Source organism: Pungitius pungitius, chromosome 10 (assembly GCF_949316345.1).
Source record: "Pungitius pungitius chromosome 10, fPunPun2.1, whole genome shotgun sequence".
Lineage (NCBI taxonomy): Eukaryota > Metazoa > Chordata > Actinopteri > Perciformes > Gasterosteidae > Pungitius > Pungitius pungitius.
The window spans coordinates 19,294,828-19,321,107 of NC_084909.1; the positions used below are offsets into that span (position 1 = coordinate 19,294,828).

At 46.3% G+C, this 26,280-nt stretch overlaps 1 protein-coding gene across 5 annotated transcripts in view; it reads right to left on the bottom strand.

Moving 5' to 3' along the window:
- The window catches only part of hdac4 (histone deacetylase 4), an 89,024-nt gene that overhangs the window by 56,165 nt on the left and 6,579 nt on the right, over positions 1 to 26,280 (bottom strand). For 4 of the 5 annotated variants that reach the window (XM_062564952.1, XM_062564953.1, XM_062564951.1 and 1 more), the window contains exons 2-3: positions 24,322 to 24,537; positions 3,378 to 3,440 (exon numbers count right to left, since the gene is read on the bottom strand). In XM_062564952.1, coding sequence (XP_062420936.1) covers positions 3,378 to 3,440; positions 24,322 to 24,343 — 85 coding nt within the window. In that variant the 5' untranslated portion in view covers positions 24,344 to 24,537. The remainder of the gene's footprint in view (positions 1 to 3,377; positions 3,441 to 24,321; positions 24,538 to 26,280) is intronic. The other variant, XM_062564954.1, reaches the window with a different exon arrangement.

Here is a 26,280-nt window from a genome sequence, read left to right on the forward strand (position 1 = left end):
TCTCTTGGCTCAGTCCTTTTTTCTATAAATGCACGCATTTCAAAACAGCTCCTCGGAAGCAAAGGAGAAACAGAAGTGATATGAATTGGAGAGAGTCACCACAGGTGTGTGTTCTGGTTACAAGACAAAGATGGCAGAGTTACACCTGTACATAAGGAGCTCCCAAAAAACTCAAATACGGTTTACTTCGTGGCCATTTTGGTCGCCCTCGTGGAAAAAAATATGTAAGTGTGTGTTGTTTCCGAGCACCAGAGCCCCTTCAGAAAATCTCCAATTGCTTGCATGCAGTCGTGGTTCTGGTTCCCCAGCGGCTCCCTTCCCTCCAGCGGGCCCAGCGATACGGCCCGGGTCTCCAGAGACCAAGCCGGGACAGAAATAGAAAATCACATGCCGAGAAATGAGAGATTGGAGTTGGAGAGCAAGAGAGAAGGCGAGTTGGAGGAATGGAGATGCGGGGAGTCAGAGTGAATTTGTCGTCGTCTCAAAATATGTTTCCCTCCACTTTGGGTGACTTCCTTTCCCAGAGTTTTGAAATGTTAATGAGTCTGCTTTTGGCATTTGCATAATGTGCCTTCCCTCATCTCTGCACGTCTACTCATCCAGGCTCTCTTCTCCTCAATGTCTCTCCACACACACACACACACACACACACACACACACACACACACACACACACACACACACACTCCCAGCACCAGCCTCAGCCATTCATTGCATAAAGCTGTGCTGTTCACTCAGAAAACAGAAGGGCGGCCAACAGGTCTGCCACTTCCTGTGTGAGCAGCTCTTTGTCCTTCTTACTTTTGCTAAGCCACAATATCAGAGCTGTGCAGACAGCGGACATGTGCGCAAAGCATCAAGGCCACGTTAAAGAAATAAGAGAAACAGTACAACAAAAAGACAACTGTCATGTTTCTTGACGATTACCTCCCCAACGAGCAGAGCCGTAACAAAGCCCTTCTGTTCCAGAACCACTTCTGGTCCACATTATCTGTCACTTCTGCTCTGCTCCTTTTACCCATCCTCTTCTCCCAATTTGCCCCCCCCCCCTTCTTCTTCCTCATCACTTCTCTCACCTTCCCCTCCCTCCCCCTCACTCCCTGCAGTGTCTGTGCTCTGACAGTTATGTGTGAGTGGAGCGTGGGCTGCTGCTAATTTGTGCAGAGTGGGAGAAAGCTGTTTTGGCTTTGGGAAGAAAAAGAGCCCAGTTTAGGCTTCTTTCTTTTTTTTTTGCACGGGTTTGACGGACAGCGCATTCACGTAAGCAAAAAAAAAAACAATTAAAAAAATCTCCCACTCCCGAGTGTCACATGTGCCTTTGCCGAAGCAAACAGATGCCCAAACCCACGTTGCCGTGGAGGAGAGTCAGAAAGGTGCCGCCTTCTGTTCCTCTTACAGTACCTCCTCCTGTGCGCTATTCACTCATCCTGATTAACATGCACCCAGAGCTGTCTCCGTCATCATCATCATCGTCACAACATTTTTGTGTTGAGTCCTCCACTCTGATTGAGCAGCTGCTTCTCACTTTTGATCACAAACCTATCTGCACCAAGACATAAAACACACACACACACACAGCCAGACCGGTGAATACTTCACCCTCACAAAATAACAATTTTCTGTTACCTTGGACGCTTTGTGAAAACGGTATTTTTCTCGCACGCCTCCGCAGTGGACGCTACCAGCCGCGGGTCCGCGCGCGGTAGCGGAGGGCGCGTTTTGGTGGAGAGGTTTTGGAAAGCAGTTGGCTTACAAATGGGTGTTTTGCTGTGGTTAAAAGCGGCCTCCGTTTCGATCAATACCAGTTCTACGTGGAGGCGTGTTGCGGTGTGACTAGGTCCTCTGTTGAAATGGACATCACAGGATAGGACACACACACACACACACACAAAGGATGTGTTACTGTTGCTTTTGGCACCCAGTTAATTAATTCTAACACATCTCAGCAACGTGTTAATAGAGCATTGTGCTGTTCTTATTCCAAGAAAACGCTGTTGTCCTTTTTTGGCAGGCATTTAAGCGTTTACTTATTATTAGGGCCGTGCCAAACTCAGACATTTGTTTTTAAGTGTAATTTGATTCAGCAGTTCGGCCTGATGATTTGACACGCTGACCACGTGTCATCTACGTTAACCTGACTCACTAAACGTCGGGCTTTTGCTTCATATCGTGGAAAAGGCTGTTTTGGAAAGGCGTGCCATGTGACTTGTGCATTTAAGTGCACAGCAGGGAGAAGAGCAAATGTATTTGAAATACTGATCATTTCCAAACCAAAGCGGCGATACAAATATATCACCATAAGCCACGTCGCTGCCCAAAAAATAATTAAAATGCCGCAGCTGTTTTCCTCTGCCAGCTGTTGACATCCATGTCTGTCTAAAATGTCATCACTTCTTTGATTAATCCTAATTCCATTAAGGTTCTAGTTAAATGAGGTGTCAGCGTCAGGCCTGTGTTTGAGTGTACGTACATTATGCTGCACAATGCGAACAAAGCTTCATGTTTATCATCGCTTTTAAGGTTGTTGTTTTCATCATTTGGTTCGTAATGATTATAATTTTCTACAAAATGTGGCCATTTATTTAAATATTTTGCAAAAATTTGTAAAAAGCTGAACAAAATAAAATGTAAGGACTCCGTTTGCTTTAAACAAATCCCATTTGATCTCACATAATTCAAAGCCTTTTAAACCACCTGTATCTCTTTGTATGTGTGTGTGTGTGTGTGTGTGTGTGTGTGTGTGTGTGTGTGTGTTGTATTTGTGCATTTGCGTGTTACAGCTTTAAGCAACCAAACATGCCATTACCGCTAAGCGCTCCGGGGCTTGGCAACGGCGTCAGTGACATCACTGCTGCATCAGCGTTTCCGCGCCGCCACATGGGACAGACATACCGCTTGTGGGTTGATGACACGCTGAAGCGGCGTGATCACCCCACGTTCCTGTCAACAAGAGCGCGAAGTTCCCACAAAATGTCTTGTTTTCACGCGCACTTTCTCACGCGTGCACGCGTTCTAAAAAAAGGACCCGGCTGCTGAATAATCGCCGCGAACCCAAAATCAACGCGCGACGTCTGCCGGAGGAAAAGATGACATGAGCGAAAGTAAATGATTGGTGTCCCTCAGGAACACTGACGGAGTGTGTTCTTCAGGCGGACACGATGCCGTCAAAGCACCCCGCTGAGCGTCGGCGTCGTGTGATCACATGACACAAAACCCAACGGCATCGAGGCATCAGTCACTCAGCTCAAGTACAGGACAGAAACATGCAATGTTTGCCACACACAGAAAAGTCGTTTTTCTTTGCTTTCTCTACATGAGGTTCCCACCCTGAGCAAGACAGCCACACACACACACACACACACACACACACTTCCTACCGAAATGGGTGAGTGCAGCTGGTTTGAGAAGTTCCACGGGCTGCTCGTTGCTGGTCAAGCCACCTGTCAGGGAGGAGGCAGAGGAGGGCTTAGATGTGGGGATCGCTATGCTAGAAGAAAACCAGCAGCTGTATGGGGTCAAAGTTAAAAACATCTGTCCTGGGCTCTCAGCAAAGGGAGATAAAGACGACCGGGGGGGGGGGATGTGGACAAGCCAGGAGGACGAGGGAAAACCCTCAGATGAAGAGGGACAGTAATGTAGTCTGAGACTGAGAGAGAGAGAAAGCCAACATGTTGCAGGCATCTCATCCAGCCTGGAGGCTCCGTTTGGCCCCATGAAACATCTCAGAAAACAATCGGATTCCAACCATCTTTGTTAGACCACGTGTGAGAGTATTTGCGTTCAGGATGCTGATGAAGTGAACAACGGATTAAAGATTGGAGGTAGACACTTGAAAATGGAAGGCCACACTGGTTGCTGCCACCTTGTATTGCAGCGGGTTCCAAAGTAACTCTTTGATTACGTCTGAATAGACGTGAAATGAGTACTTTCAAGTACACAAACATCATCAAATGATTGTTGATTTCAATGGGTTTTTTCTCTTTTCTTTTTTGTGCCATCAATAATTCTCTGGCTTTGGCTATAAAAGCTTTTACTTAAAAATAAATACAGCTGCTCTTATCAATTGTTGCATCAATGACAACCAGCAAAGAGACCGTGGCTCTTGTTCCTTGCAAGGAATCCTCTATAAATGAGACCGATCCCTCCTCATCTATCCCCACTCCTACACAATTGGATTTCAAACTGAAATAATAAGATGACTTAATCTCAGGATGTTTGCTTCGACATCAGACGGGCTAGTATGGGGAGTTTTTCTTTTTGAAATCAGTTAACAAAAATGTAGATATGCTCATTTAAATTCCCACCACACGCATCATATTTAATTTAGCTTCATGTTGTGGATCAGTAGAATAAATCAGTCTGATGGGTCTACGATGTGTCAACTTCCCACGCTGCAGACTCCTCTTCAACAGGTGAATCACATGAGCGTTTTGTAGGACAGCGCTGTGTGACGCGTTCTTCATGCCACCCTTTGGCCCGAGGGTCCCTCTGCACTCACACAAACTCCTTTTATGGTCACAGGGGGCGGAGACGCGGCCGGCTCAGCTAACAGCGCTGGATGAGGCGTAGTATAGACAAATACAACTTTTCACAAAGACGGCAATACGTTAAAACAAAAAGAGTCTCTTGTGCAAACGGGTGAAAACTTCCATCGCCGTTGTTCCGGAACCAATGGAGGGGAGACGGGAGGAGGGCGGGTGGGGGGGGGGGGGGGTTTAGGGGGTTAGCGGCAGAGGGGAAAATGTGAGAGTGGACCCCATGTGCTGTGTCACACATGAACGAGCAACACTGTGAATTTTGTTTTTCTGGGTTGCTAGGCGCTATTTTCAGCCCAAGCAGACTGGCTCCATGATTAATACATGACAGGGGAGGGGGCTGAATGAAATATTCATATCTTACACACAAATCGCACATTCTGGAATTTCACGTTGTGGGCGAAGCCGGATTTCTCTTGGTTTCTACGTATCTACTATTATTCAAAAGCAGATGGTAAGTTGTGAAACACAGCGCTGAGGGGAGACCTGACCGAGGAGAAATCTCTAGGAGAAAGGAAGAGAGGACAGATTTGTGATGACTGAGTATTACACAAAGGCTCGTGTGTGTGTGTGTGTGTGTGTGTGTCTTAAGGGTGGCAGATGGCAGAAAGACGACACCAGAGCTTGATAGGCGAGAGACGGGCCAAGCAAAGTTGAAAGTGTAAATGAGTGTTTTGCATCTTGCTTCAGTTGCACTGGGCGATGAATAACACATATACAGTATAGATACTGTAGTAGAGGTGTATGCACGTGTGTGTGTGTGTGAAAAAGGTGTATTTTTATCTCTGTGTACGGGGAAACCAGGCGAGTTGAGAATGTTGTCCGTCAATGACTGAGCAGACTGACTCCTGACGCCCCGGGAGGAAGAGAGGTCAAGAGCTCTCTGCCTCGACAAGCAGCGATGAGGGAAAGTATCCATGGAAACAGGCGCAAACAAACGTGCAGACACAGCGAGAGACAGAGAGAGACAGCGAGAGACAGCGAGAGAGAGGAACTCTCATCGGGTTTTTTTAGAGCTTTTCAGAGCTTCAAGTTCAGTTAATAGTTTGTGTTTTTGCTCATTGCATTTTTTTAGGATGGCTGTTTTTAAAAATATATTTTGTATGCCATTGTAAATGTAATATCTTGGGGTTTGGAAAAAAGACAAAAGGGTACTTTTTCACCATTTCAATGGGTTTAATAATTGATCAATTCATCTAAAATGTATTTATATTGATAAAAACACTGACAGTAGCTCAATCTGGTCACTTAAAAAAATTGTGGCAGTGCCACTGTTATTTTATCGCTGAGAAGACCCCCCCTTCTTTTCAAACAAAATGACGGGTGTTGGACTATGTCATCAAACAAAGCACTGAACCAATCAAATTCCTGACTAATCATCCAGTGGTGATGAAGATGTTCCCGTCTGTGGTGGACTGCATTTCCTCCAGGGATACAAACACATCCTGGTTCCCTCGCCCCGCTCTGGATTTAGTCTGCTCCCAACCCGCCTGTGATGGACAGGACGCCCGGGTGCAGACGCTGTGTAAATGTACTTATCCGTCCCGCCCCCAAACCATGTCGCTGTCCTCTCTGCGGCACGACCATCATCCGTCGTTACCGCGGACACGCGATGAAACGCTGGTCCTGCGATGGGACCTCAGGAAATCAAACCATAACGGGAGCTTTTCGGTTGTTGTATGGGATTTTCTACACTCTTGAGAACATATTACGCATGCGGCAGTATGTCTTTATATAAAAAGCAATGTCCTGCAGGGTGCGGAGGAGTGTATAGCACAGCACCGAGCTGGACACTGCTACTCAAAGTCATAGGAACACTGATGGATCACTTGTGGACCGATGAGACCTGTGCCCCTCGGCTACGGTTAAGCATACTCCATCTCCCCAGTGACACATAGGAATACACCAACATAGGGGCAGTAACATCATGTATGCGCCGAGATGAAGTACACGCACAGGTGGGGGATGTGATTCGATTATTTTTCTTTTGTCATATCCCATTCCTCTTTAGAAAAGTCCAGATGTGACGACAGACTTCCGTGCGGGGCGGACATACGCGGTCGCCACATGGAAAAGGAAGTGACGGAGCGCCAAGTTACCGAATGCTGGCAGGGCAACAAGTTGGCTCAGAGGTTCGGCAGGAAACGAGTGATTGCTTCAGCGGGCACACACACACACACACACACGGACACACACACACGGTGAGGAGAATCCATCCATTATGCAAGAACACAAAAGGGTCAGGCCCCTGTGAGCGTGGTGAACGTATACACAGGGCGGACATGTGTCCTCGTGCCGCTGGACACCGTCTTCCTTCCACCTTTGGCGCTGTCTGACTCCCAGTCCCCGAGGAGGCTTTGCCAGCCCGGTCCACCTGTCCAGTCCAGTGCGACTACAGTCTGGTGTATTCTGAGCCTTCGGTATCAGCCCCAGTGTCTCCGCCACCCTTCGCTCTGCCAACTATGGCGTCCTGTCTGCCGAGGCTCCACCAAAATTGCCCTTCTGCTGCGAGCAAACTGGGAGCCAGTGTGGGAGCGTGCCAGCCGCGCCAACCTGCCACCGCCACTCCACACCGCGAGACAACCGGCCGCAGAGCCAGCATGTGAGGGGGAGGGGGGGGGGGGGGGGGGGGTCGGTCCAAGATGAGAGGTCCACCACATGATCCACAGCTAAATGAACTCCCTTTCCTTTCTTTTACTTGTTAATATACTCACTACCTTATCATCCAAAATTGGGTGCTTTTTGTCCACCTCGTGGAGACTTACGGTTCATCAAAGGAGGTATTTTGAAATAATTTGATTGGTGTTCATAAGAAACATATGAAAAAAGATCAAATCAGCTCTTAGCTCGACAGTAAGTGACTAACACAATTCTAGTGGAGGAGTAAAATATGTAAAACATGTCCTCCTGCCTCGTTAGTAGCTGCTACAAGCTGCCAAATTTCAACACTGAGAGCCTACAGAAGCTTTGGATGATATGTCGCCTTTCAGGGGTTGGAGGAGTATATTGACTGTGTTTTTTTGGAGATTTTTTTACGGAACTGTTCTCACACACACACACACACACACACACACACACACACACACACACACACGTGTGCAATGGTCGGTTGTGGTGCTGAAGGGGGGCGGATTTGGTAATTATTGAAAACAATATATATTACCCAAACGTAGTACAAAAAAAAGAAATACAACAAGTTAGAAAGCATCACATCACCTGCACGGTATTTCATTTATAAATAGACAGATAGTACACACTTGGATTTGTTTAGGGTAATATTTTTTTATTTGTATGGTTTATATTATTTGTAGTGTAAAGCTTGCAAAGCTGGGTTTTTAAAACCTCTAGTGATGTTTGAGATTTTACATTTTTTTCCCTGTATTTCTTTTGCATAATACGCTTTCCAAACAATAATCCTTGAAACGGACTTAAGATGAAAATGATAAATATTATAAAATGATCAATAATTAATTGAAAAGTAGTATAAATGAAATACCAAGAATGGAATGTGACGCTTTTCTAACTTTTATTTTATGTTTTATTAGGATTCAAATGTGTCTCAGTCTGTGTGCGGGATTAAACCCACGTCCAACCCCCCCCTGAAAACCACTTGTTGGTAATGCGGCCATGTTTACCAGCGACTCAGCACTTCCTCTGGGCATTTTCAAGCTACAAGACGAACCACAGCCTCTGACTCTGTTTTTACAGCTGGACCGATGTGTGTGTGTGTGTGTGTGTATGTATGACTCAGTAGGTATGAAGAGGACAAAGACAAATGGAGGTCTGGCCCTGTTTGTGGTTTCATTTATCATCATGGATGCATTTAGTGGGAGTCCATTCACACTCACATCATCATAGATGCACTATCCCTTGGGGTGGAAATGAGTACTGTTCAATTTCGGGATGAATCATAATTCATGATATCAAACTAATGTGCTCACAGTACTGTAATTACTGATTTGCATAATAGAAGAACGCCAATGAGAAGAACCAACATATTATTTTGTGATGCACGTTCAAATGTTACATTTATCAAGTATCAAGTTTTCAGTAACGTTTCAAGCCGGAAGTCGGTAGAGAGGCAGGAGATCCCCCGTCATACCAAAGACGATTGCTGTGTGTGTGGGGGGGGGGGGGGGGGGGGGAGGGGGGGACATCTGTAGAGTGGAGGGGTCACTGAATACAGAGAATTACACATGTGGACATCACATGGGAGCTTCCACGTACTGGCTACAGGTCACAAATATTGTGAAACCAACTCACCCCAGTTTACACCACATTAACAACACTCAGGCGTAGCACAGTGTCTGTGTGTGTGTGACCATGTGTGTGTGTGACCATGTGTGTGAGTATCCGTGTCTGTTTTTACCCAGAAAGCCCGTGCCGTGAAATATAAACAACTTAAAACAAGTTGCCAGTAAGCGGACCAATGGAAACATGTGATTGGAGAGCCCCCCCCCCCCCCCCCCCCCCTCGGTAGCACTGGGGGGTTTTGCAGTGGGGGCTCCGAAGCGTGACGAGCTGAGCTGAGCTGTGTGAAGCCCCACGCGACAAACCGGTTCCATCACGGGGCAAGTCAACCGCCGGAGGTAATTACACATTTTGGGGTTTACCTGAAATATGGGTGTGATATCCCAACGAGTCCAGTCGTGCTGAATCCTGCTAAGTGTGTGTTTCAGCCGCCTCCTACGAGGACCACAGCTAGGCCTGTGATTAGCTCTGTGAGCAGTGCACGTGTGTGGGTGAAATAGAGCATTAGCCCAGAAGCATTACTTCAGTTCCATCACGTTGCTCAAAGCTGCAGAGATACAATTTCCACGCTCTTCTCATAGACTGTTCGTAGCTATCCCTACAAAAACTAGAGAAGTTTGATGTCAGAAAGGTATCGTATTTCATTGTGTTCACCTGCCTCTGGGACGCTCCGCAGCAGTTTGATGATCATCGGGGAGCCTCATTTTTAGTCCACCAGCGGATGGCCTTCATCTCCTTGTGTCCAACATCTCTCTTCCCATCAGTCAGCATGTGTCCGACCAGTGGCTGTCCCCCACTAATAAAATGCATCCAGACGGAGGAAGCAGAGGCTTCAAAGGCATTCCTCCAGTTGATATGGGAGCCTGCGCAGATCCCCACGTTCCCTCATGCCTCCATTTTCAGCACAAATACTTCCAGTCACCATCTTCCACTAAAAACACCATTTCCATAAAATGATGAGCATAAAAAATCGTTTCACAGGAACCAGGTTCCAATTTTTGCTTTCAGCTCTCACTTTCAATTTCTAGGAGGCTGAGTTGAGCCAAGTTCAAAAGTTTTAGAATTTACTTAAAGACAATGGTTAAGATCTAAAGTCAAGATTGTCATAACTACAGTACCATGCACTTTGTTTCTAGAGGCCGCCTGTGATGGACAGTTGGGAAGAGGTTGTATTTTTGTCAAAATAACAATGTGACATTACAAAATATATCAGAAGTGAAAAATACCTGATCAACACAAGAAAATCAAACCTTAAAGAAGAAGGTACAAAGAGACAGCACCTGTATCACAACCTCCTGATGACACATGTGAATGAGAACACAATTGGTCTTTATCACAGGTGTATTATCTAAGTATACAAATCTCTACGTTGTCTGAACCCTGAAGCATACTCTGCTTTATGGTCTATTGGACTTCAGATGGAACATAAGTTCTGAAATGAAGATCATGCTGTGTTCAAGAAGAATTACAACTACATGTAGAGCCCATGAATGTATAATGAATAAACGTTTACCAACCTGCACTCTACAATTGGCTTTGCAGAGAAGTTAGACGTCCAAAATGAACAATATTTATATTTATCTAGAATCTAGATTTCTCAGTGAGGGAGACAGCTATGATCAGCAGTCGTACATTCCAAGGAGTGGGAATAAAAGCACAGCAGCTGATCCACACACACATCAGCCGTACTGAACACAAGCGGAACGGAGCACAGGTGTCCGTTTTAAAGGATGAACCACAAAGGTGTCTTCTAAAGTTGGGGTGGAAGAGGATGGTAAAAAGCAGAGTAGGTAAATAAGCAGAGTGAAAAGGAAAGAGGGGGAGGAGGAGGAGGAGGAATTTGGAACTTCAACTGGGGGGAAAAAAAGGAGAAAAATAAGGAGGGTGTGAAATAAAGTGGAAGAACACATAGAATTGACACTGAAAGGTAGCCCCGTCTATAAATCAAACACACAGCGATTAAAAGATGAATATGAACCAGAGCCTTTTCAGGCCAGCGCATTCCCCCCTAATTAGGAAGGAATGTCTTACATGTGGCTCTCTCTGACGTCAATCCTGTACCTTCCCAGAGTTTGCTTTCTCTTCTCCTCGCTGTGAATGTTTAACGTCAGGCTGCTCTTGGCAAAGCTCCTGGACTCGGGTGCTGGGGAGGGCGGGTCTTTGCTTGTTTAAAGAGCAAGCAAGGATGAGCGCAGTAACTTGGGTTCAAGTTTTTTGGCTCTGCCGGGATTTAGTGTGTGTGTGTGTGTGTGTGTGTGTACGTTGGCAGTCGAGTTGCCAAATGAGAGGAGCAGAGAGGATTAAAGTGCTTAAAAATCACAGATCTTTGGCGACACCTTAACCAACACCTCGAGGGGTCAGGGTGGTCTATGGCGTCCGCTAACAAAGTGATCCCCAAACAACCACAAGGAAGGTCTTTGATAGTCTGTGTCTGGAGACTTCAGGTGAAATCTTGTTTCTTCGAAAGTTAAATTAAGACAACCAACAGGAAGTCATGTCTCTATCGAACTGCCTGGTGAATCCAGGTCTGAGGTCAGCTCCTGGCAGCAGTGACTGGATTAATGAGGGTGCAGTGACTGACTTGTGTTCCATGGCGTCTCCTTCTCTTCTTCTCTCTTAAAATGAGAGAAAGGAGAGGCAAAGCGTTCTGGACGTAGCGCTTTGCAGCTCCTCCTTGGGGCACAACAAGGCGTTACCGGGCCAATCAGACAATCAGGGTCGACCCCGGGGGGGGCAACCGGGTTGCAAACGAGCCACATCATCCGGCGCCCTTTGGGCTTAAAGGAGCAGCGGCTCTGCGCTGGCTCCCCCCCCCTTTCCTATCGCCGAGGTAGAGGGGGGGTGGAGAGAGAGCTCTCACACTACGTGGTGGCGAGGCCCGTTGGGCAGGCTGAGGTGTGCTGACGTTGACAGAAGATCTTATGACAATCGGACAAGAACAACTGTTCAGCCGCAGTCCGTTCGGCTTGTGAAGACCATCACATTCTTTCCGTGTGATGGTACCGAGTGTGGATGCACCTGTAAACACGGAGCTTTGCCTCGTACCTGAGACCACAGGACTCCTGAACCCCCCCACCCGTGTGACGGCGGCCTGATGAAAGCCAGTCGACGCCGGGCCGTGCAGTGAGTGGACGTTCAGTGGGCTCCGCATCAAGGAGATAAAACTCTTTCAGCGACATTATACGCAGCAATCATCTGCTTTGTGCTTTGATCCGCACGGCTGCTGGAACTGAAAGCTGAAAGGCAATCAGTTCGGTGTCTGCCTGTGTGTGTGTGTGTGTGTGTGTGTGGTTTATGCCTTTACCAGCACGTCACATAAACCAGACCACAGGGATTATCTGTAATAAAACTGACTCACTCAGGTTTTAGTGAGAGTTTACGGAGGGATTACTGAACAATATGAAGCTGAGTGGATTGTGGCGTCTTCGTGATTATTATTATTACTACATTTACACTGGAGGTTTCTTTTACCCAGTGTCCAGTATGAACAAGGAAGCAGAAGGACACTAACCAGGTAAGCACACTCCTGTAAACACAAATGACATTTTGTACCAGTAATAAGGACCATTTATACGGGCAGCATCACACAGACCACAACGGGTTCAAAAATGTGGAATCTCTGACCCAATAAATGTCTTAAGAACAAATCTTTCCACAGTGTTGAATATATTTGACCATTGACAGCAACTTTTTCTTCCCTGATAAGCAGAATGTTCTTGTATTCATCCCCGCCCTCTCTCCAAATGCCAAATGTCTATGGGAACATGCCAACTGTGGGGATACTTGCTTTGGGCTTAGTTTATTTGTGTTTCAGCCTCTCTCCGTGCCCGCTGCAAGTTTGCTTGAGCTCCCTCCTTGAGCCCCGTGTGTGGATTCATAGTTCCCATGCCATCTGATGTCAACAAGCTCCTTCAGCAACACTAATCCACTCCTAAAACTCCCAGAATCAGTCAGCGGTGGCAGCGATTCCAGGGAGAGCCGAGTTTTGAACAGTGCGGCGTTTAGGACTCCAGAAATCACCTCATAAAACAATGTTAACATCTAACAGACTGAATCCAAATTGAAAGAAGCAAAAACTGTTAGAGCCGCCAACAAATTGAAAGGTAATATGTGTTTAATACCGACAGGCAGAAAAATAGCAATGCCGTTTTTTGGTCTTTATATATCCATGGCAACAGATTGCAAATGGTAACATATTTGAAGATTTTGATAGTTTTCCTGAATAATGCACGTTCCGATTGAGACTTAATAACATAATATATCCTTTGAAGCATTTATACAACAACATTTTAACTAGACTATGTATTTGCCTCCATAAAACAGACATGTTCACACTTCATCCCGCTTTCTCTGTTCGGACAACTTAACCAGAAAGCGCTCAAGGTCAACCTCTTCACTCCTCCCCACGAGTGAGCAGTCCATTAGCCGGCTCATCTTTCCCCAAACCGCTGGGATATTTGGAGAGGCAGTGGTGGGGAGGGCTGGGCCGAGATGACAGAACTTTCAACATGGGCCTCTGACAAGGCAGAGCACTGCCATTACTTCCATGCGAGAGGATGGGTTAATTATAAGATTTGGTTTCTAATATGGAGCCTGTCAGAGGAAGTGCACAGCTTAGAACCGGTAATTAGACATAAATCGCTTGACTGTGGAGAGGGGCAGGAGGTGGGGGGGGCGGGGGGGGGGGGGGGGGGGGAGAGTGTAAGATCAGACTGCCTGTGGTAAGGGGAGAATGTATCATCCCTTGCTAAACATAAGCTGTAAGCTGTACGGGTCTTAATGCCTGATTTTTATTGTGGGGTGTGTGTGTGTGTGTGTGTGTGTGTGTGTGTGGGTGGGGGGGGGTTACGGCCTTAAAATGTACATCTGTAGTGTTTGAAATCATGGACAGTAACTCATACATCTTAAACCCTCTAAATGTTATCTTTGTTATGTATAGTGATTATTTGAAGAAAACAAGCAATTGAAATTAAGAGTAAAAAGAATAAATGGTTTTAATAATATATTCATAAGCTGCTTAGGGCTAGTGTTGGGAAGTTAAACCGGCAACAATTCATTCTCCAATGAATCCCTTTTTTAAATTCCTGGCAAAGTTTCTCGCCAAAAGTTGTCGTCCAATCGGCTGAAAGACGCCACCCTCTGCACAGACCCCTCCCTGTTGCTTTTTGGGAAGGCACAAACAGTTTGTCTGATCTTTGCAACTGGTATCACTACCATTTTTACCAATACAGACCACATGGCAGGATTAAACCTCGGGGTGGAAAGGAGAAGAAAACCCGGTGAGAGGAGCGATCTAATTGGTCGTGTCGAGTGTTTCTTAAAAGTTTTCACACACTGGCCTGAAGAACAAACTGGCGCAGACACTCTTTTTAAGTGGCTGAGATGACAGTGAGATGACACGCAGGCAATGAAATGTCAGGATGTGAGTCATACTAATGAAGCATTGAATAGAGGTAGAGTGGACCCCTCTGGAACACTCGCCCACTAACCGATGTATTAACAGTACGACTACGCCATACAATTACCGCCTTTGACTGCCTGGATTTCAGAAAGCGCCATTTCACAAAGTGTCAGTGGTGGCAGCTTCGCTGTTCACATGAAAGGGAGAAATGAAAATAAAGGGGCTCGTGACTGCGCTCGGACCACCGCATGAGGACTGCGTCCGCTGACACGCACGTGTGCACAGCACGCACACAGGGCTTTGCTCCCACCGATTGGCCCAGTCCCTGCATCCATTATTGTCCTCTAATTACAATTAAAAAAGTCACGCTTGTTTTCATGCAGAATAGCCGAGCTTAGAATGGCTCGCTTGTTTATTGTAGTTGTGTTGACAAAAGGGCCTTCAATAACGCGGGGGGACGGCGTGGGGACGGCGTGGGGACGGCGTGGGGACGGCGTGGGGACGGCGTGGGGAGGGGGGGGTTCTGTCCGGCCTGACCTTTTGCCAGCGGAGAATGGAGGCTCGCCTCTTTCCCCAGGCCTCTGCCCACCATCTAGGAATAAAATAGGTTCCTGGTTCAGAGTTCCATTGAGTAAATATCTGTGCGCGTTTCCGCTTTTATGTCTCTCTTTGGCTCAGGCGTTTACTTAATTTTAGGTGGAAACAAGAAACCTGCATTCATTAAGGTTGCACATTGGCCAATCAGGAGACTCTCTCTGTATTGGCGGTTAAAGGACTACCTGCAATGTCAACTTTTACGCATCATTTTTATCCTCGGAGGAACATGAATGTCTTTAGTGAAGAGATAAGATATAATGATATTTTAATCCAGAAATGACTAAATATTTTTATTCCAATGATATTTTTAGTCATTTGAGAATAGTCCTCTCTCCGAATAAGGCTTAAATCACACTTATTCAAACGTACGATCCTTGAAGGATGGTTGTAAATAATTACACTACGATATTTGTAAAATAAGTGTGCTGCCCTCCAAACACCATCAGTAATCATTTTATGATGACATTTTACAGCTTGTACCCTGCAACAAAGACAGAATAATAATGTACTTGATGAAGGTAAAATTCCACAGTGAAAGCCAACACTGCGCATCAACGTTGAGGTCTTGGTGATAACGTCCCCCAGCAGTGTGATTTAGGACGTCTTGGATCACCATCATCTTATTACAGGGTCTTTGCTTCATTGGGTCATGTAACAGGCTGCCTTGATCCTCTGTGGACTTAAACCCAGCTCAGGACATCACTAGGCCGACCAATGATGAAAGTCACGGCCCATGGGAGCTTAATGCAATCGTACAGTTTTTAAAATAAAAAAAAAGTCCCCCATAATCATGGTCATAAACTATGTGCTGGGATCTTGTTGCTATGCAGCGGTCCAAAACGCCCTGAAGGGCCGGTGATTTTCTTTTCAGGCATGAAATGACCTGAAGCGTGACAATCCACTTTATAGCAGGAATAATGCAATTAAATACCTAGAGGACCATCATCTTGAGCGAGTTCGCCCTCTGATGTGGTTTGTTTGTGTTTTGGCATGAGGCTGCTGTGTGTCTGCCGTGGACAAAAGAGGAAAGGGGGCCCCATTAGATCTGTGCTTGCAACAATCTGTCCTCTGTTCTCTAAATGAATGTGTGAATACATTTGTGAGAGAGGAAAACACTCAGGGACACTATTAATAGTGTCTATAAATAGATCAAAAAAGCGCAACCATCTTTCCCTCCTGTGTCCAGTCACTAATAACCCTTACCGTACGCTGCATTAGCTTCCATACGGACGCATTTATTAGTGCTGGCTTCTTCTCATCAGAAAAGTAAAGCAATAATGAAATTGCAAATGGGAAATACTTACTTCTGAATTGGACAGATTGCTACAAATGCCTCTCAAATGGAGATGTTGTATTCAGCAGATTAATGGCGCTATGTCAAATCAGCAATGATCAATCTTAAATATACTTTCACCAGCTGAAAGAAAAAAAGGTTACATTTTTTATATTTTTTCAACACTCAACTACAATTAAGTTGAAATGAGACCAATAAATAAAACCAAAGGAGATTACAGACATTAATATTATTAATATATCATCATTGATGACTGCTAGTACTCAACTACTTCTACATCATTTGGTAACTTTTCACACTAAACAGGTCTGTGTGTTTTGTGGCGTTCAGCTACTGAAAAAAAAACGTGATAATTTCAACCCATTGAAAAGTGAGATACCCGAGGCCACCTGCTTCACGTGGTTAGATGACCTCAGTATAAGACCGTGTTGCTCTCCGCCGAGCGTGCTTGCTCCAAACTACATAACTGCCCCCCCCCCCCCCCCCCCCCCCAAAAAGCGAGCGTCCTGGGGCCAAGTGAAGATTCCCACGGACGCGTTTGTTGCGTGTGCTGCATGTTGCGTGAGCGTCTCCCGTTGGACTTTCCATGCGAGTGAAACACTTGCCTTGTGGCCCGTCATCGCACGGATGCTCATTAGGGTGTAATCGTGTGCAAGTGACAGTGAGCCTGACAGACGTGGCCACAAAGGCAAAGCCAGGGTCAGGGCGACAAAAGGGGAGACGGTTTCAGACGTCAGGAAGGCGAGGGAACGGAAACCGTCCCAAGGTGCTTTAAAGTAAACACCCAGAGAGAGACAAAAGAACATGTCTGACAAACCAACTTCAGCGAGGAGCTAACGACTCCGAGAGGTCACGGCGAGCGATACGTTCCCCCTCAACTAGCGTGTCACCACCAGGCTCATTTATCCACGGCGCGCCCTCGCTTTCCCATTCATCCGATGGGCCGCAGCTCGTGAAAGCTAAAGTAATGAGCTCGCTGTGCTGTGTTAATGGCAGGCGGGATGTGGAGGGAAGCTTGGTAAATTGCAAATGTGGAAGGATGACAAACCTCGGGTTGGCGCTGCTTGACTGATGGCGAGCGCCGGCGAACTCGGTAATCCTACCGTAGATTTCTACAGCCGCGGTGCGCAGACTGCAGGGGACAGTGGTGCAGGGATCACGTGTACATTCACCGCAGGTTTATTATATAAATCGAGTGAGTTTGTAATCTAAAGCCGACGAGGCTGTTCGATGAAAACCGCATGTATTGATGCAACGGATAGATGTGGGACAAACAACTTAATCTCTTCGACAACAATGGTAGCGCCAACATCTCACAGCTTCAAAAGTGGCATTGCATCCATCGGGGATTGGAGAACGCGTTTCAACAGCAACCGTTCATCAGCAAGCCACTCTCGCCGTGGTCAACCTAATAAGATCAGAGTGACAACCCGTGAGGTATAATGTTGATGCTTCACAGCTCCAGACGCCGGAGGAGCTGTGAAAAGACGAGACCAAGACACCAGGGTGAGAAGTTTAAAGGGTTTAGCAATGGGGACAGAAGAGAAGCACGGCTCATTATCCTCCGGCTGTTCATCAGTGGCTGCAGATTATTTACACAATCAGATAGTTTATAAACCGCCTGAGCAGCATCCACTGTGTCGCTCTTTCTGAACTGTAAAAAGTAGCAAAAGAGTGGAAATACTCTCCCACAGAGACCACGGCAAGAAAACTAGACAGGGTCTTGAGAAAAGATATGAGTGTAATGTCTATCTCTGAACAACCTGAAGGGTTTTATCTTCATCTGGACTCTGTAGGACACTCTAAGAGACTAAATATACCTTAAACATTAACTCATTTGCATTCTTTAGAACAGCAGTATCTTCAGCTCAAACATTTTGATCCTCTGGCAGTGTGTGGGCTCATTAAACTGTAGGTCATCAATACCATGTTGTTTTCTCTAGACCAACAGGAAAAGAGTCAAAACCTAAACTCCTTTGATAGCTTCACGTTTGATGATCACAGCCGTAAAAAGGTTGCCCCAGAGTCGCCCCAGAGACACCCCATAGTGGCCCCATAATCGCCCCATAGTGGCCCCATAGTGGCCCCATAGTGGCCCCAGTGACGCCCCATAGTCGCTCCAGCGACACCCCAGAGTCGCCCCATAGTGGCCCCAGAGTCGCCCCATAGTGGCCCCATAGTCGCCCCATAGTGGCCCCATAATCGCCCCATAGTGGCCCCATAATCGCCCCATAGTGGCCCCATAGTGGCCCCATAGTGGCCCCAGTGACGCCCCATAGTCGCTCCAGCGACACCCCAGAGTCGCCCCATAGTGGCCCCAGAGTCGCCCCATAGTGGCCCCATAGTCGCCCCATAGTGGCCCCATAGTGGCCCCATAGTGGCCCCAGTGACGCCCCATAGTCGCCCCAGCGACACCCCAGAGTCGCCCCATAGTGGCCCCAGAGTCGCCCCATAGTGGCCCCATAGTGGCCCCATAGTGGCCCCAGTGACGCCCCATAGTCGCCCCAGCGACACCCCAGAGTCGCCCCATAGTGGCCCCAGTGTCGCCCCGCTGGGGCTGGTCACGCAGACGCCGGCATCCGTCCAACCAACACGGGACGTCAGGAGGTCCCACTCTCCGACAGGAAGATGGTTTCTCAGAGCTGCAGATGGCCACACTGATGTCAGTAAAATCTCTAGGAAACGGATGTTACTCTGAGCTTTAACTATTTGAGGTTGACCCAAAAGGTCAAGTGGTTTTTCCGAGGGAAGGGCAAAGAGGCAAGATAAGAACTGTCAAAGGTTGCGAATGGATGACAGCAGGGAAACGCACAAAGTGAGCCGGCGAGACGAGACAGAGCGGCTGAAGACGATACCGTCTTTCACACACAATACACAATAGACAACAGACAGGGGACTATTCAACGGCCCCTCGGGGGGTGATTTAAGCTGCATTGACTGGATGTCATCAGCTGACCAGCTGGATCCAAATCCGTGTATCTGGTCCTTTATCCAGCTGTTTAAAAAAACACTTACACGTACGAACAACACGCGTGAATTTACTACACAAATAAACAGCAGCTCAATTAATGATGTCAACATTGATCCTGGGTGTCAATATAAGTACAAAACCAGTACTGTGGCTTCTGAACACTAAATGTATAAAACCAAAGAGGGGAATGCAACGGCAGTGATTGTAAGAAACAACCTCAATAAAAATATATTCTGACTATTATGTGTCAAATAAACCGAGGGAAATAACTTTCATGATCGATCAGTCTGCGTTGAATCATTTATTCATCATTAGCACTGTGGGCTTTTGAGTCTTTGAAGTTTGATACTCTTTGATAATGGAACTATTTTAGCCCACTTATCATAGATAAGTTGCCTATATTTGACGGCTGAATAGATATATTTTTTCAGAATATAGTATTTATATATGATGTTAATATTGGGTCCAATAGAGTAAAATGCATGTGATTCATCATGATGATGTAAAAAGAGAAGTTTGTGACGGCTAATTACATCCGAGACCCATTTCCTCGTGTGGACGCTATTTTAATAACGAGGATGCTCATCTGCCGATCCACAGGAGGCCTTCCCACAGTGCAGACCTCTGAGCAGCAGCGCTACCTTTACTCTCGCTATCTATCTCTCAGTTACGAGCATGTCAGTCAATGTCATTTAACCTCCAGTGATCTGCATAGAACTGTAGAGTTTGGATCCAGATCAGATTGTAAATTAAAGTTTAAAAAGGATGATCTTTTTTTTCTTCCTGTGCACAGACATTAATTTGATTTTAACCATTATCAGAAGTACAGTATTATAAAAAAAAAAAGATATATTTGGAATCTGGGTCCTACTGTTCCTTACCAGCTGTTGCTGGCTGAGCAGCATGTCTGACCGCTGAGCCCCGTTAATCACCATGAGTGACGAGGGAATTTTTAATCCTTAATTACCATAACTCACCAAATCGCTCCATAAGAGGAGTTACTGTTGTGGGCTGGGCTGTGAAGAGGGATATTGAAGATAAAGTGATGGTGTTTAAAAAGGACACCGATGTATACAGCACCAGGCACACACACCCAGACCACAAATAGATGATATGAAAATAGAAATGAGCTTACCACTGCTTTTTGAGATTATTAAAGCTGACAACTTGCCTGGAATAGTTAGATCACAACATCAGCATAGTTGCCAATACATTTCAGATTGTTCACATTTTGTGCATTTGCAGCACACGCACAGTCAGTTTTTAAGCTTATCCCCGGATTAGTCCTTGGAAAAGTTCATTCCGCCCTGGGAGACCCCGGGTGCACTGAGCCCTTCCTAACAGGGATTGTGTAACTGCTGGGAACTTCTGATTTAGTTTTGTTCAGAGGAGCAGGAGGATTACACTCTCGGAGACCCACCTGACCTCCCTTTCCCTTTTTCAATGGCTGTCCCCAATGCGAGCGGGCTGCACCTCCCAGCCGGACGGGACGCGTCGGGATTCTCTCACCTTACCGCATCAGAGCGCCTGGCTGCTCAGAGGAGCAGACGGGGACAGAGGGAAAGTGAACTCGTGCGTCCCCCTCACGGGTTAACCGTCGAGGTCTCGCATGTTCTAAATGTCTTTCTCAGTTGCAGAGTGGACGGCTGAGTGCTGTATACCGCCAGCGGTCGATAGCCGTGCCTGTGTGTGCTCTCAGCTAAAACTAATACTGACAAAAATACTTGCGGTGTGAGTGTACTGTACGTCTCGCAGCCTCAATTATGATCAAACGTTTGCTTCTGCGGTTAAAGTTGTGATGACATGTCTCTCCTCTCCTGTCTGCTAAAAGCCAGCCGGAGCGACGTCACACAAAAGGTAAGAGAGAATTCCATGACAGTTGGCAAAATTAGCCTCCAAATCAGCCATGAAATCGTTGAATAGTCAACAGCGAAACAACTAAAAAGGAACATCTTTCTTTATTTGAAAGAACAGCAGTTTGAGCACAAAACCGTAATTTACTTCCGAGCTTCTCTTCCGGCAGAAGCGAAGCTTTGAACGCTTAATAAATTCTTCCAAAGGCTAAATTGCACACTTGTTTCATCTGGCAATGAGATTACTTGAATGGAATATTCTGGGAAAACTGTGGCAAGAAGGACAATAATGAGGCAGTAATCTTATTTCTCCACAGCAGCTTCCATTGTTCTCTTAAAAAGGCCCTCTGTTTAGTCTGGTTCAACTCGCAGTCCCATCCGTCTTTCCACGGAGGAACAAAAAATAAAAGAATTTTGCAGAGCCAAGGCCGGCTCTTTGGGACAATCACTAGACAGCAGTGGCGTCACTCATGCTAGAAGAAACTTCTTAAAGAACTTCTTCTGAATAAGCCCTACTTAACTCATCCTCCTGCTTCGGGTGGACTCCAGTCGCCTTGAAAGCAACTTTCTTCACGTTCCGACCAAAAACATATCAATTAACACCCCCTTCCCTGTGACGATGGCCCCTGTCAACGGGGGCCAGCGGGGGTTAATCTGCCTGTTTGAAGATTACGCTTCACTTTCCAGTAGACACTAGCCACTCTCTTCTAATCCACCGCTGCAGGCTTTTGATAGCTCCCTCTGTGAGGCCTTATTACAGTCACTGATTAAAAGTGAGAGGAGGGTCAACCAAGACGAGGAAAAGGGTCACCGGGGGAAAGCTTTAGAATCACGCCGCTGAAGTTTTTAGATCTTCAAAGCACCCAAAAAGGTAGAAGCAAGACATGGCTGCAAAATTGTAAAAAAAAAAGAAAAGAAAAGAAATGCAACCGTAAAAACATTTATAGACTTTAATCCTGCTCAATTACGTCACAGCGCCCCTTCAATCAAAATGGAGGAAAGGGGGGGGGGGGGTGTCGGACCTCTCCAGGACTCCTCCTCTTATCTCCGATACTAGAAAAGTCTACACATGGCCATACTTTTACCCCCCAAAAACCTTTCCATGAATAATTCACAGCCATCTGCCGTAGCTCAGCGGTGTGAATAAGACGGAGCAGCGAGGAGGTGCAACTCTTGTTTATTTTAAAAACCAACTCCTCGGAGCGGCCCCCATCCCGTACTTCAACATTGCTGTGTGGATGGCGGCGAAAGTTGGAAAAACTCAAACTAAAATAAAAAATGGCAGGTTCTTAAGCCCCAGCGTCGCGCAAATGACTCCGGAAGAGGTCGGGCTCTTTCAAGGAAGTTGAAATGGCAAATAAGAGCGGTGAACAATCCCAACCGCTGCTGAGCCTTCCTTTTGATCGCTGCCGGCCTCAAAGGGGGTTTTATCGGGCGACTCGGCCCCCCCAGCAGCAGCCGGGGCCCGGTATGTGTCCGGGTTCCAGGCCGACAGAAGATCCCCCTCAGAGCCGGGACCCTGCCACCGATTACTGGGGGGCGGGGAAGGCTCCTCGGGATAAATGAGTTCGGTTTGTGTGTGTGTGTGTGTGTGTGTCTGTGTGTGTGTGTTGGTTCTAGCTCTGGCTCCAAGGCCGTAAAACTAGCTTCAAAATGCCAAGTAGCACGTCAACATGCCAGCCTTATTTGCCACCCAAGTTTCAGTCGGACAAACGGGGCCTTCAGTGCTCTGAAATGGTGGGTTTTCAGAATGGGAAACGATGATCTGTCATACGTGGAAACGTTCAGCAGCAGAGCACACAGACAGCAGGGCGACAAGAGGAAAATGCTACAGGAGGTGAAACCGAGGAGTGAAAGCTCCTTTCTTAATATGGGGAGCTCCTCTGGGTGGGGAAAGGTTCTGGCAGCTGGAATGTTTTGACTCAGTGCAGGATTTCAACAGAACCTCACCTGGACTATTTTTAGGGTTGTACATTATAAAGTTTGGCTTAACAAGAAATCATAAGTGGGATTATGTTCATCCATTAATTGACACATTGTGAATGCATTAAAAAAATCCCTTTCTTACTGAAATAGTCCAAATGAAAGGACTTTTTCTATTTCTTTCTTTTTTGAATTGCTCAACGCAAAAGCAGGTCAGCTGATGAAAAAGGGAAAATTAAACCTCACTTTTTAAAACTGATCACAGCTAAATTCAAATTCTACACAGGAAAGAAACTTGTGAGGACAGAGATTTGACATGGCGTGGAAATGATCTACGTAGGAGGAAAATAACGAAAGGGAAATAACTCCACGGTTCCTCTTACATAACAATCTATTTAAGAAAAAAAAAAGTATCCCACATATCTTTGGCCTTTGCCGGAGTTCACATCCATCTGGATGGCCTGAAACCCCCATTCTGACGCAACCCGCTTTGGCTGGGACAACAACATGTCTCCACTCGCTGTTTGAGAAAAAAGAAGACGATGCCAACAGCCCACATGGAGCCACAGTCCCTCAATGGCTGTGACATCATCAAGTTGAATACGACCTTGACGGCCAGAGCATGATGGGTAAAGGGAGGACGCACAACTAGCCCTTTGTCCACTTTGGTCTGCAGTTCAAGAAGAGGAAGAGCCAGCACTGCACCATGGGTGTGATTGAAGAAAAGAACTGAAAACGGGGAGGAGGGGGTTACTGGGCCACACTGGTCAAGTCAAGCAGATCAGGGAATCCATTCTACAGAACTTCACACTTTGACAAACACGGGCCCTCTGAGAGACACCGCGGTGAGTGAGTGAGTGATTTGGCAACGTATTCAATCACTCACTAAAAATGTAAGAGCACTTAATCAAGCACAACATGCTTAATTAGAGCTGCAGGTTTGGTCCTTTTGTCGAGGTGTAATCTAAATTGTACACAACCTCTTCAAAACGGAAAGGCTACAAATCAACAGTACTGCTGTGTGTACATAAAAGTATCTCAGCTTTGGCTAATGGATGAATTGGTACTGGCTACAACACGGGTGGATTTCCAGTTTTCAGGTCAGTTTCAAGTGATACCGTGGCCCAAAACAAATGAATGGAACAAGTATTATCTGGTTCTCTTCAATTGAATGTGCAGGATGTTTCCTCAAACAGAGATAAGCGTGATGAAGTGTATTGTTGTTCACTAACTCAGTGGTTTTCATTGATTAAACATGCAGTAAAACCGAGATTAAATGATGCAGAAGCGCCGAATTCCACTGAACACACAATGGACGCAGCACAGGCAATTCTTAAAATGTTCACCACAAAAGAGCAAACGTATACCGGTGTTTCCCCTACCATTATAGCAAGGGGGCGCCCCCGCCACCATAAAGAAAAAATTCCAATACATGGAGAGAAATGTAAAAGAGCTCCTCTTGTACGATCCTTCAAAGATTTATTTTCACTTCCTACCTGAGCGGCTATGAGAGTTCATCGTCGCGGTAACCGCTGCCAGGTGGACCTGACGGGGGAGGGGGAGGTGGGCGGTGTCAGTGCACCTGCGTGGAGGCCGTGCTCTCCACCATGCGTTGTCCAGGGGCCGAGTTGGGACAGAGAGCAGTTGTTTCTAACACCTCATCCCAGCGGAGCCACTGGCGGAGGCCTCAGCGGATCCCTTCAGATCCGGCTCTGCAAGTGGGAGGGAAATAAAGGGCTTTAATACAAAAGAGAGAGGCTGGACCAATGTAAAAACAGACATGGCAGGCACGTTGTAAAGTCAAGACACATGTTCCTTTGACCTGTTATTCCTCCCTGTGGTTATTGAGCCAAAATTCAACACAACTCCTGAGATACAAAGGATTCTTGATTGTTTGATGCTGAAAACAAAGTCCAAAAAATACTAACTCATACTAATCATTGGGGCTATCGTGGAGAACAGTAAATAAGGAGTGATGTAAAACAGCTCTTGGTTTGAGATTTTTGTATCAAATAAATATAGTTTCCTTTAGACCATCTGGATTCACTAAAATAATAGAGTGTTTAGATCATTTAATTTCACTAGCAGTGCTGTCACCACACCCAACCAGACGAAGCTTTGGAAAGTGTCTTAGCGAAATGAAAGGGATTCAAACATAGTGATGTTGTTGAGAAGCCTTCTCATTGTGGCATGGCTATAAACACGTTTAATACAATGTGACATGAGTATCTTCACTCCCTCAGATTTAATACTCCAACACGGAAGTCGGTGTCTTCATAAAAGGCTCCTACCTATAAATCAAATGCAAATACGAGGACCTTGAATCTTCTCAAGACTCATAAAAGAAGCGAAAGAGGAAGAAAACGTCTTATACTCTCTGGTCTGTATGTGTGTGTGTGTTGTGCAATCAAAGCTTTAAGGAGCATGCAAATACACACACACACACACACACAGGGAAGGCTGTGGTTCCCCAACGCTAAAGGGCAGAAGCTCACTTCCAAAGGAGCTGATCAGAGCTGCAATCGGTCACTACAAACACCACAGATGCCAAGACAAGTGTGTACATGCTCAAAAACTGACACACACACACACACACACACACGCAGAGTACCCGTAACTTCAAAGCTGTTGAACCGAAATACCGTCAAACAAATGAGTCCAGTGGAAAGACGGTGTAAACACTGCACGGCCCAATAAACTCTCATGGAAACAACGTTGCTGCCAGGAGTCTTATTTCACTCATCGGAAATCCAAGCAGGAGGAAAACACATTTCAGGAGGCCCAGCTCCCGCTTTAGCATTGAAGGGTCTCCACTCACTTGTATTTCCACAAATCCTCCGGGTTGGGGACCTAGGGGTCGGTCGCACAAGACTCTATAGGGGTCGCCAAATAAATATGCCGTAATTTCAGCATTCGTTCATCCAACGTTCACGAGGAGGACTGAATGTTCAGGTCTGAGAACTGTTGCAGGTTTCCATCTTGTTGTATTTTATATACAGAGACACACCCCGTGGCAGGGTCTTGGGCTAATAGTTCTTGTTCCCGCTCAACAAACTTTGGATCTTGGAAACGTTCCCCGACGCATCACAGGAGAACAGCTCTCAGGCCTCCTTAATGGACTTCATTTCCCAAGCACTCCGAGCGCTGCCGGGAGTAATCACGACGGCATAAAAATAACATGCGGTCGGGCAGCGAGCAGTAAACAACAATTAAGAGACCCGCGCGCAGCTCGTGAAATGAATCATTGAAAATGCACTTGAGCCGAGAAGACAGCTTCAGCCTCTCAGCCCTAATTGAGTATGAATAATTCAGCCGGCGATGAGATTAGCAGCGTCGGCAGTATGCAATTGATTGACATGGTCCGTGACTCCTTGTTGTCGGCAAAAACAAAAGAGTATTTTTATTTTTTAAATGACTGATGACAGGTCAGGAGATTTTGTGATTTGTCCTCTAAA